The 12035-nt window shown below is 44.3% G+C and overlaps 1 protein-coding gene across 2 annotated transcripts in view; it reads right to left on the reverse strand.

Moving 5' to 3' along the window:
• GSG1L (GSG1 like) overlaps positions 1-12035 on the reverse strand; it is a 64277-nt gene that overhangs the window by 27855 nt on the left and 24387 nt on the right. For both annotated transcript variants that reach the window (XM_026859125.1, XM_026859127.1), the window contains 2 exons: positions 4635-4787; positions 368-479 (listed from right to left, as the gene is read on the reverse strand). In XM_026859125.1, coding sequence (XP_026714926.1) covers positions 368-479; positions 4635-4787 — 265 coding nt within the window. The remainder of the gene's footprint in view (positions 1-367; positions 480-4634; positions 4788-12035) is intronic.

A 12035-nucleotide genomic window follows, 5' to 3' on the forward strand; every position in this document is an offset into this window, starting at 1 on the left:
CTCTGGCTGCCCAAAAAAAAAAAAAGGAAAAAAAAAAGCTAGAAGTCTCTGAAATGCCATGGCAATTATGTACCTAAATTGAACTTTAATGAGAGTGCTCAATCTGTGTTGGTAATTGTGGCTGCTGTTTATTTACAAATGCTATGTACCTGCTGATAGGCACAGCTGCTGCTGCACGGCCACAGATAACTGTCCCCTACACCTCCACCCTTGTACGGCCACAGTGGGTTTTTTTTTTTTTGCTCCTAGCATTTTTGGCAGCTGGAAACTCACATGTGTGTTCCTGGAAATTTGAGGTGACATGTACAATCTCCCAACAGACCGATAGAACAAAAATCAAAAGATATTAACTGGTGGTGACACTTACCAGAAGGACCATCCATAGTCCCAAGAATGCGGTCGCCAGTCCTCTGGCCCAAGGCTGACTGTCACTTGGAAAACTTGAGTATACATCATGTGTGCCACCATCCCCAAGAGACCTGAGAAGCAGGGATTATAACAGGAATTTTTGTGCTATTATTTTTTTTTTAATAACTCTTGAGAGAGCTACTGCTGGAAGTGCTATGAAAGCTAAAAAAAAAAAAAAAAAGTCTTTGTTGTACTTTTATGACTCCTATTCTACTGTGGAGGAGGGAACTGTATGGGCAGAGGAAAGGTGTGACTGAGAGCTCATTATTTTACATCATACTGAATTCTCAATTAAGAGAAGAGTTAAAGAAAGAAAATCGTTGAATAAAACGTTGCACAATTAGCATCGCCACCAACCTTGCTGCTGCAAAACAGGGGTATGCCACCCACGAGTTATCTCACTCAGCCCATCACAGACAGGCCTCAGGTAAGAGAATAAAGAGAGAGGCTTCTGTAGGCAACGAAAGATTGACTGTGTTAACGCCAAACAACGATATTTTATCCAAACAGTTGCTAAGATTTATAAATTTGAACACTTATAAAACACTTGGAAGTTGCACAAAGAAGTTAAGTGAAGTCAACAATCCTGGCGACGTGTGGCGAGAGGACACCACAGGAATGTTTTCGATGGTACAACACTGATGATGCTTTAGTGACCCCATTGTATTTTGCTGAGGTAACTACAACTGGGTGAGGAATAGACAGTGGATTAGACACTCTACTCACCGTGCTGTTACAGAACAGGGTTGCAGTTAAATCACAGGGCAGCCTGAGTTTGGTCTGTCACTTAGCTGGCCAGCACGGTTCTTCAGCTTAAGCAGAAAAAACCTGCCCGAACTTTACATTTAGACATCACTCTGAGGAAAAACCAAACCTCGCTTTTCAAGAAGCTGGTGGCCGGGGTCAGCTCTGATGCTTGGAGAATTTTCTAGCTCTGGGAATCTGGGATGTGTCTGCTTTGGTACCTAGGCGGTGCCCGCAGATGCTCCCAGCTGAGCTCACAACAGGCACGGGCCCAGGCTGCTAGCTAACGAGGGGGCAAGATCATCACATCCCAACCAGACATCAAAAGCTCCTTCTGCTGCAATGACAGGTCAAGGCACTTAGAAATCCTGATGTTTTGCCACACTGGGGTACAGTCTGATCCGCTAGGTTACACTTTGTACCTCAACCAAAGCTGCCATTTACGTTAGCTCTGACCATATCCTTTTTTTTTTTTTTTTTTTCCGCAGTTGCCCTTCCTCCATGTGGAAGCTGCTAATTTTCCTTCCCCAGAGCCCAATTTTAGCTCTTCTTTCCTGATTACTTTCAGATTGTAAAGCGCTTCGCTAGTCTCACCAGACGTGTGGATGATTCAGGGCAATTCTGGGGGAGGGAAGTCAGGGAATGTCATGTTTGTGTTGTGCGTATGTTAAGCAGGACCTTCAGCAAGACAAATGTCATTTTTGATACAAACAACTGCAAAGGCTAAAATAAAACATTTTTATTACAAGAAGCTGCGGTGACTTGCTCAACTGCTTCATGTCGGTGTGACACACTGCAAAGTTAGGAGGTGGAAAGAGCAATTCACATCAGAAGAAATGATATTTTGGCAGGGTGGGCAGCTAATGGCAGCCCAGCAAGCTGGTGCACACCTTGCTTCTTCCTGGCTATATTTAATTTCCAGAATTCTCTGGGAACCTGCTGTACTTTTTAAACCAGTGGATTTTTCTCTGGCTGACAGTTACGGTGTTGATCTTAAAGCTTGGAGTTCTCTGTTCCTATACCTACTGTCAGTAATTTTTCAACCTTAATAAAATATTACAGGCTGCCCTGAGACGTGTCACAGTCACTCAGAGCCATCAGGAGGATTGACACAGCCAGGACTAGCTCTGGCAAGGCTGATCTGCTCTGGTCTGTCATGCAAGACCTTAATGGGGTTTCAGCAACGTTCAGAGCTTTTGCCGTGTGGGAGGCCGGGGTGACGGTCCACTGAGAGAGGGAAGTAGGAGGTCATCAGCAAGACCTGCTCTAACACGGGGACCACAGTGAAAACGTGGCATTTATTGCTCTGTCTTCCTAACGACGGGGAGGGTGGGGGGCATTATGCCATGTATAAGCTATAGGAAAACAATACGAGTCTTTCCTTGTGCTGTTTCATGCTCTTTTGGTTTGCCTTGTTCCTGATGCCACCCATCGGTGTGGTCTGTTTTAGACATGCCTTGCCAAGTTCTCCATGGGGGTTATCCCATGGTGCTTTTTGTTGTACGGTTAATGGTCACATTTTGGATAAAACGAACTGCCTGTAACAGAAATCAATAAACATACAAGATCACCTTTTCCTCCAACTGGCTGCTTAAGGCTGGGTAAAGAGGACAAGATGCTTGTATGCCCACCTGCCTGGGGTCCAGGGCAACGGCTGCTTGCAGGTGGAAAATCCTGATGGTACGGTGGACTGAAGTGACTGGTTTGGATGGGAGCACAAACACTGACCATTTACAGTTGGCCTGACATCATCAGCCTTTCAGGACCAGAGCTGTTTCTAGGTGTCAGTAATGGGAGAGCTTAAGGAACTAAATTTGGAAAAGACAATATATTTTAAAGCATTTTCAGATACCTTTACTGAAAATGTCATTTATGGAATATATCCCATGAATTAAAATGCTTTATTATAAATATTACCTAAGAGATCTAAGTACTTTAATTTGTGTAAGGTTGAGAGGGATACCAGAAATCACCATGTTCTGGGTTTTTTTTTAATGACTTGTAAGAAAGAAGAAACAGCAATAAGTGGCCACACTGTTAGGATAATTTTTCCTCGCCTTTAGATGTTGAGCTATGAGAATATGAAGATCCCTTTGCACTTTTAGGAGGGAATTCTAGGATGAATTTAATGAAAGGTGTGTTGCTGCAAGGCAAAGTCCTCTTCATTACCTAATTTCTATTAAACTCTGTCATTATAAATATGCTAAGCTTAAATAAACACACATTTCTTCTTCCCTCTGATATCTCTGTCACTGAAAATAACAGCTAGTGGTGTTTTGGGGGGTTTTGGTTTGTTTTTTTTTTTCTTCTTCCCTTTTTTTTATCTTTTTTCCCTGTAAAATTTTATAAAGTTTATATTTGGAACATCGTGGCAATGCACTTATAAAGAGGGAAGGACAAAATAAAAATAGAAAGATGTGTAGGAAAGAAAACTTCATAATCTTTACAAAACTTTAAAACTGCAGTTAATGGTGAGGAGAAAGGGAAGCAATATGGAAATAATCATTTGAATGCTGAAGAATTCCACATAGTTTGATTTTTAAAATTGAACTGACTATTTTTTTAAAAAATCCAAATTACATCCAAAGCTGAAAAATATCCTTTGGCAGTTTTTACCAGATTATTTTTGTCCTCTCAGCTCTACTTCTGATCTAAGTTTTACACCACTAACCGTATTTCACAATTTGGAGCTATCCCTGAAGGTACAAACTCCTTCACGGAACGTTCGCTGCCTGTTTATAATTTCTTTCAGCTTGGAATACTGCAGAATAAAATTCTTTCTGCCGGAGAGGTCCATGCAGGGGGGCTCACAAAAGCCAGCTGTGGCTGCTTGCTTGTATAAATCCTGGGACGTGGAAGGTTTTAGCCAGCACAGAAGTGAAGGGGCACTTAATTACATGGTTAGATTTGATAACTTCTTTTAGAGAAGTGAATTCCTCGAGTTCACACACTGAAGGGCTCCAAGTACAGGGTGAGCATCGTTGTTCTGAGAGATGTCCCCAGACTACTCTCGGGGTTGCTCCTAAGTGCAATTACTAGAACCCTTTTCATTCTCAATTTGGCTAATGAACAAGATAGGCTCCTTTCTTTGGTTTGAACCATCAAGTCTTCACCTTTAGGATTAACACGGGGAAAAAGAATTTTCAAGGCTATATGTTTTTCATTTTGTATTGGCTGATCAGTGTGGTGATGCTGAAAATGGAGGCTCAGGCTATGGCTAGGGTAATGGCTGTGCGGTCTAAGGGAAGGCTAATTATTGCACTGCTACTGTGAAAGCAGGGATATGTATTTTCACTTCTCCCTGGCAAGAGGAAAATTTATCATGCTGTGCTTGTTCCAAAGGAACAAAAAATTGTAGTGAAATATGTGATAGCTAAATGGGGATAAGAGAGTCTTACAGTCCCCAGGTTTTATTCTGTCTAAGTTTTAGAATTTTGTTTTGTCATGGCTCCTTGGGAAAGAGGGAAAGGGAAGGTTCATACCTGAAAGCACAGTGAAGACAGCAGCAAAGGCATTTAACTTGAGCCCATCTATCACACTGCTTGAATGAAAGAGCTCAAGGCACATAAGGCTGAATCCGACGACTAACAGCATGATGTATAACACCTCGGATACTACCGATAACCACAGGACACCTGCAATGCACAAGAGCAACAACCAGTCACTTACTTGGTAAATACTTTCAAGTGCTTAAAGTTTGTAAAAGTTAATTAGGAAATCAGGATGATCTAGGAGTAATTGTGTGTTCAGAAAGTTTAAATTTAGCAAACCACCACCCAAACTCTGAAAAAGAGAAAAAGGGGTGAAGGAAGACGTGAAGAGCAGCAGGGTAGTAAAGGCACTGCAGAAAGAACAAGCTGTTGCCTGAGATCTCAGCTTGGCTAAAGAACCTTTTTGGGTACATTGAGAACCTCTTGGCTCCTCTGACCCAAAGCGTAGGACACAGAATCTATTTTCCATCCCTGTGTCACGGTTTAGGTGAGCAGAATCTAGCGTACACAGTGGTGATGGCAAATAATACCTGACAGTGCGTGCACTGGCGGGAGATGGACAGGCTTGGATACATCTTTTTCACAAGAGTGTTCAAAAAAATTGTTTTCAGTCTAGGTTTTAAAATGCTTATCCCAGCGTAGCGCCCGGGCCTGCTATTAGAAGCTCTTTCACAGAAACTGTTCTGACTTTGGATCCACTCTGTCACCAGGACTAATACAAAACCTGCCCGAATACAGATGGGGTGGAGCCAGTTATTGATAACACACTCGGTTGAAGAGCTGCAGGTAGAAAATTGGGACTGCCTTCTCTTTCCTCAAGCCCTAGGTACAACCCCTCAGCAGAAGGGCAGGGCTGACGTGCCCTGTTTGCACTGTGTGTTCTGCAGGACCGTGGGGTTGTGCAGGGGTCCGTGGGTCTGGGTAGGGGCTGGCTGAGACTGAGCCATCCACCGCAGGTGCCACATGTGGGAATTTCAGCACTAAACCTCTAGCAGGATCTGCTGAGCCTTTGAAAGTCGCCAAGCCATGGGGTGAATTTGAGAGGATGGTAACAGATGACAGTCCTGAGTCCCTGCCAAATTTCCCATTGCTGTTTCAGCATGAGAATCTGCTCGAATTCTTCAGTACATTTGCTAACCTGATTGCTGGAGAATTCACCTGGAAACAATGAGTGGTGATGGAAAATTTCAGCCTAAGCAGTTGAAACATGGGAAGTTAAGCATCTGAAGACAATGGCTTATATTAGAAAATGTTAGCTGTAACCATAGAGACTGCTACAGCCTTCACTTATATTAATACATCCTCTCCTCACTGTAAGAACATATGTGTGGTAATGCCTAGAGTTGAGCTTAGCAAACCAGATACACAGACTCACTTTTACAAAATATTTAAGTGTCCTCTTTATGACCGGGTTGATCCCAGCTCATATTCTGCCTGGGAACCTGTCTTTCTAATCTCATCTAATGAATATCTGTTATTTGTTGTTGCCACTGCATCTGACCTTCTGAGTTATTAAACAATGCTACAGAGATAGGACTAAATAGACCTTTTAATTTCTCACAGTGTCTGCGTGTGTAATATCGCATCTATCAACAGCAAACAGCTGTTTGTCTCACTCCTATTAGTCAATTTGGTATCAGGGCAACTGGTACACTCTTCCAAAAAGAAATATGAACGAGAGAGAGCAAGAGCGTTGTGCTGCGATACAACAGGATTAAGAGGGTTTTTTTTCTCATTTCCTTACACACAAAAGTTTCTATGACAAGAGAATGATGAAATGGTTTGAGTTGGAAAGAATCAGATTGTGTAAACTTGGCCTATATATACCGAGGCAGCAGAGAGCCCTGACGAGTTCCAATTCATAAATGTTTCGGCCCAAAATTGAAAGAGTAATGTACAACGTATCTGCCCGAATGTTTACTGCCCTGTTTCAACTCCCGAGGATACTCACTGCTGGTATCTACACACAAGGGCAGCGTTGCAGTAGTGACTGCAGCTCCAGACTGTGGTGGGGCTCTGTCTCCTACTTCCTTGGGTGCTCAGCTGGATGAAGGGTGGGCTCCAAGAGTTGTAGTCAACGGGGCAACATCAGGCTGGTGGCCAGTCGCTAGTGGTGTTCCTAAGGGCTCAAATTTAGGGCCAGTTCTCCTGAATCAGTGACCTGGACACGGGATTTGAGTGCACGCTAAGAAAGTTTGCTGATGATATGAAATTAGGAGGAGATGTTGAGTCCTTCGAGAGTAGAGAGGCCTTAGAGAGAGAGACTTGATCCCATCACCCAGATCATTTAGGAATACATGAAGTGGCACTGGGCCCAATATCGGTATTTCATGGTGTGCACTGAACATCTGCTCTGTGCCTTCTGGAAACGTGAGGTAGGGGAAGGTGAGCCACACATGTGGTGTTTGCCTAGTCCTGAGTATGCGCTGTCCTGCCTGCTTTGATTCTGAATTTCATCTGCAACAATAACATCCAGAAAATGCAAGCTGTATCTGGATTTTGCATCTTTCTGTGGCTGCCAGCAGCAGAACAATTGACTCAGGTTATTAATTCAGAAGACAGTGCCTCACTATTCTGTGCTGATGGTGAAGAGATCTCCCACTGCTCTTCTCTCAACGTGAGATTCATGAGGCAGTCACTTGGCATCACTTACTTCCACTTACAATCTCTCACAGCCTCCTTCCTGCAAAGTAGAGAGCTCTTTTTTTAGAGGAAACCTCAGTCATTCCAGGTGACAGGGAGGAAGCTCTCCAGAGGTTATTTCCCCTTCCCTAGCTCCTCTGCGCTCACCTTTCTGTATGTCTTTCCCACCAGCCTGTGTCCTCTGGTCCAGGGATTCGTCTGGTCTAACTCAGCTGTTGTGAGAAATCTTTCCTTCAGAAGAGTCGGCACTTGATTCATTTGGAGGCTCCTAACTGGATGGCCTGTATCTGAGGGGCTGTGTTCTTATAAACCACCAGCTTTCTCTCATTTTTTTGGCCTTTGTCCTGTTTATACTTCTTCCTTACCTGTTCATCGAACCAGCTGCTGTGTGTGCAGAGAAGGTGCTGGGAGTTTGTGTAGAGATCTCAGCTGGGATGCGCCTGTTACGCCAAGGATGTTTCTTGTTAATGAAGAAATCTTTCAGGTTCTGACCTGCCTCCTCCTCGGCATGTGCAGCATTTGTCAGATGGTTGTGTCATCCCTGTTCACCTTGTAGGAAATAATGCCGTGACACTGTGGCAGCAATGGGAGACCTCCTAGGAAAGGAAGGTCTTTAAAGCAAACTAAATCAAAACTGATTTCATTTACACTCCTGTACACACATCCTCCCAAGCATGAGTAGGTGCAAGGAGTCCATCCAGCACGCAAGCACCAGGACACAGCCAATCTTCCAGGGATTCCCCAAAATAATACAAAGGATGCCAGCTGCTGGGTCCTCCTCACGTCTTCTGGGCTTCTTGTAGGTTAGCAAAAATGGGATCGGTTTGCATGTTCCTTTTTGTCTCGGCTAGAGCTGACAGTGATCTGTCCCGCTGTTCTGTTCCATCTCTGTTACACACCGTGATTTACTTGTCCTGTACCTTCCAACCTGGTGTCTGGGAAGCCGCAGGTAGATGGGCACTAGGATCTTGATGACCCACTAACGTTGGTACCATCAACACCTGCTATTCTAATACACCTTATCCTGCCATTTTTGACTCTGATGCTTCTGCACCACCAATCACATCCTCGGCGGTGTTGCTGACCGTGATACTGTTGTGTGCTGTGGGCCACTGCGGATCTTTGCTCCCGCCCCATAGATATTTTGCTGTATGTCACAGGTGGTGTTCTGAAGCTGTGAAATCGGTTTTGGAGGTAAAGGGGTCACCACCTTCAGGACCACCTCCTTGCAAAGTGAAAGGACTGGAAGTACAGGACCTGGGCTGAGGCTCTCACCTGGAACTTGAGCTGGCAAAGCTGGGACTCACCAAAAAATTTCACCTAAGTCAAATTGCATCATAGGACTCCCACCTCATAAGAAATCATCTCACTTTCACATCATCGGATCTCAAGACAGGTTGCACTCTATGTGATCACCAGCTTTGCCTAAAATGAAAACATAGCCCCACTGAAAGCATATTTTTCATTTGTGCTTCTGTCCTTGTCCAGAGAATCTGATTTTGCAAGATCAGTAAACTAGCCAGGACATTACTGAACCTCTTCTTGTCTCTAAGCTATTGTTATTTCCTCAACAATGTGCTAAGAGATTGTATTCTCTGCAGAGTCCATGGTGAAAAACACCAGTACCACCTCCTCATGGACTTGGCCACTGCATCAGCTTTGCTGCACACCAAAGAAATTCATTTTCCAGCAACCCAAGTGACGTGAACAGACTTTTCACTGTAACTGAAAAGATAACTATTACCCACATGATCACGGAAATTTTAGGAGCTCAAAAACATCATGAACCATCTAACAAGATCAGTCCCTTGCATTTCTGTCAGACAGTGGAGGGCAGCATCAACATTTTGAAAGAAGATTCATAGATCCTGAGTGCGTTTCTGCAAAGCTGGTGATATAGTTAAGTGCATCTGTCAGAGACAACATGTTAACAAAAGGATGTTGCAGACACTTCTGAGTGAATTAAGCAAACGGAATAGTTTTCTGACAGTGAGGTAAAGAAGCTTTACCTCTGCTTGCAATAAGTCTCAGGGCTCAAAAGTTCTTCGCAAAACTTGAATGTATTTCAAGTCAGCGCCGCTCACCAGGGAAGGCGCTGTAAATGAACACACTATTACCTCTCACCAAGGAGCACTCTGAGTCAGGAATCTCCAATGCTGAGTTTCCTTTGAAATAGAATTTCTGAAAAAAGTCATAGAAATTCTGCTTAGAAGAATTTGAGGCATCGTACCACATTTCAGTGAATTCCCGATTCAGGAATCCAAAGACCGGCGGGGTTAATGACTTCCAGGAGTTTTGAGCTGTTTGGTATCTAAGTTCAGAAGTATAAATGTGACACTGAGGTAGCTGCTGTTGTCACAGTTTATTCTGTTGGTATGCATCTGGCCTTTTTCCTTCGGAGTGAGAAGCACTGAGGACCATTCACACTACCGTGAGTGGAAATACATATCAAAATGTCAAGTATTCTTTGTTCAAATCCACTGCAATTTCCTGTCACGAAAACCCAACAGTTTCTGACTTCAACTTTTCCGTGAGAGCACCTTGGTAAACTGACCTCAAGAATGTAGAGAAATTACTGACACGATCCTCTATGCTCCTGCCCCACAACAGGCAAAGGTGATTCTTAGTTGTCTTGTGTTGCATTAGTAAAGCCATCCTCAGGCTTGTTAGAAATTTGGACTGAAATACCAAGAACTTGGAGACCATCTTGGGCAGGATGATAACGAAGCATTTGCTGCTGTTTCTGGAACCACAAAGTTCCACGATTCGAATTGCTGTTGAATTTTTGAGATTAATACAGCTGACAAACCAGTTCTAGAGAGTCTAAATACACATCTGTACCTCCTACCACCTACATTCACATGCAGCCATGGAGTTTTATGCATACTTGTTGGCAAATCAGAAAAGTTGATTTTTTGGTGCCAACTCACTATGCCAACAGTTTCTGATGCCAGATTGTGAGGTCCTATCTCCAGATGAAATAACGACATTGAAATTCCCTCCTGGCTGCTTCTCCAGGCTGGTCAGGTTGTGAAAATGACTGTCAAAGATCCAATATTAGTACATGTTCTCAAGGCAACACTGAAGAGGTGGCCAACAGAGAAATTGCTGTTAGAGTTCAAAGCATTTTTAATCCATAAACATGAGCTGTTTGCTCATAAAGGATCTCTTCTGGGAAAATCATATTGCTATTCCTGAAGGAGATTGCTGAGTCATGTTAACTATGTTATATGCAGCACAGGCAGGAATTGTGTGCATGAAAATGTTAGTCATGCATTTTGGCTAGTGGCTTGAAAATTATCCCAGCATAAAAAAAAAAAAAAAAAAAAAAAAGATAAATGAATGTATTACCTGCCAGGCCATGCGATGCTGCCTGCTGAACGCCCCAGCATTCCCTGAGCAGTGACCAAGAAGCAACAGTCCAGAGTCTGTATTGATTTCTGAGGGCCCTTTCAGACAGAAAATTAGCTTCCTAAATTGGGGTAAACTCATATTCGGAATGCCTCAGTGGGATTTCATCCTCCTCAGAAACACCTACTGCCTCAGCCTCTGCTCCCCGCTGATGATCTGTGGTTGCTGATCGCCAGCCCCTCTAACAGCAGAACTGCCCTCCTGGCTGCTGAGTTCAAGGATCTGACCAAAGCAGCCTCATCTGGACTGTCACACCGTGCCACGCTGTCCCTGAGCGAGTTATCAGCCTGGACAATGGTGCAGGCAGCTAAAGACATCTCGGAGAGGTTTGTGCTTGCCACATTCCTCATAACTCATCTGCTCCCATCGCCGGAGTCTGTCTGAGCTCCAATGAGACATCACCTCAAGTCACTCCTCTGTCAACTCAGCCCTGATCTGTCTGAGAAATTCTGATAGAAGCAAGATAGAGGCTTTGGGGGGTTTTCTACATCACAGTTCATCATATGACAAAAAACTTCTCTATGCTAGGAAGAGTGGAGCTGAGCCACGTGTGCTCCTAATAGCTATTGAGATAACAGCACCTGGCTGAGATGGAATCCACAGCCCTGCACTCCAAGGACAGGCTGGGTGCTGCGTGGCTGAGCAGCTGAAGAGCCATCAGTGTCCAAGCAACACTGCTTGGGGAGTGAGCACCCTTCCTACCTCCGCATCGCCACTGCTGTAGCCCCAGACACTGATGCTGTTACTTGAGGAACAAAGCGCTCCTCTAGCCCAAGGTTCACAGCCGTCGTCCCCAAGATCCCTGAACAACACAGGGAAACCACGAGAGGCTCTGACAAGTTGACTAGATAGATGTCATCCAACATGGGAGGAAAAGAACCATGTGTGAGGGCAAAACGTGGGTTTGGGTGCTGTGAATTTGCATGGAGGGAGCCATGGCACCGTTGTTGTTCCTTCTCAGTGCAAAAGTATTTCCCTATTCTTCTTGGTCTCTATGCAGCAGTCAGGGAGATGGGGGAGTTGTTACCCTTGTTCGTGTTACCAGCTACAAAAAGTTGTGTTCACTTGCCTCTGACAGCCTGAGGTCTCCACGCCCTGCTTTATGAACGTGACACCTGCGCTGGAGATGGTGGGGAAAGCACCTGTGCGCTCCATGGGACTGGGTCCTTCTCCTTGCTTTGGTTTTTGATGATGAAACTCTTAAAGTTCTCTCTGTAAGGTACCGTGTTAGACCCAAACAGCGTGTGAGGGACCCACAACTTCTTAGTAACCGAAAAACTGGGGGCAGGCCCTTCCTGGCAAAGGCAGTAAAAGGGAGCAGAATCTTCTCAGGAAGAT

Source organism: Athene cunicularia, assembly GCF_003259725.1.
Source record: "Athene cunicularia isolate RWA chromosome 14 unlocalized genomic scaffold, athCun1 chr14_part1, whole genome shotgun sequence".
Lineage (NCBI taxonomy): Eukaryota > Metazoa > Chordata > Aves > Strigiformes > Strigidae > Athene > Athene cunicularia.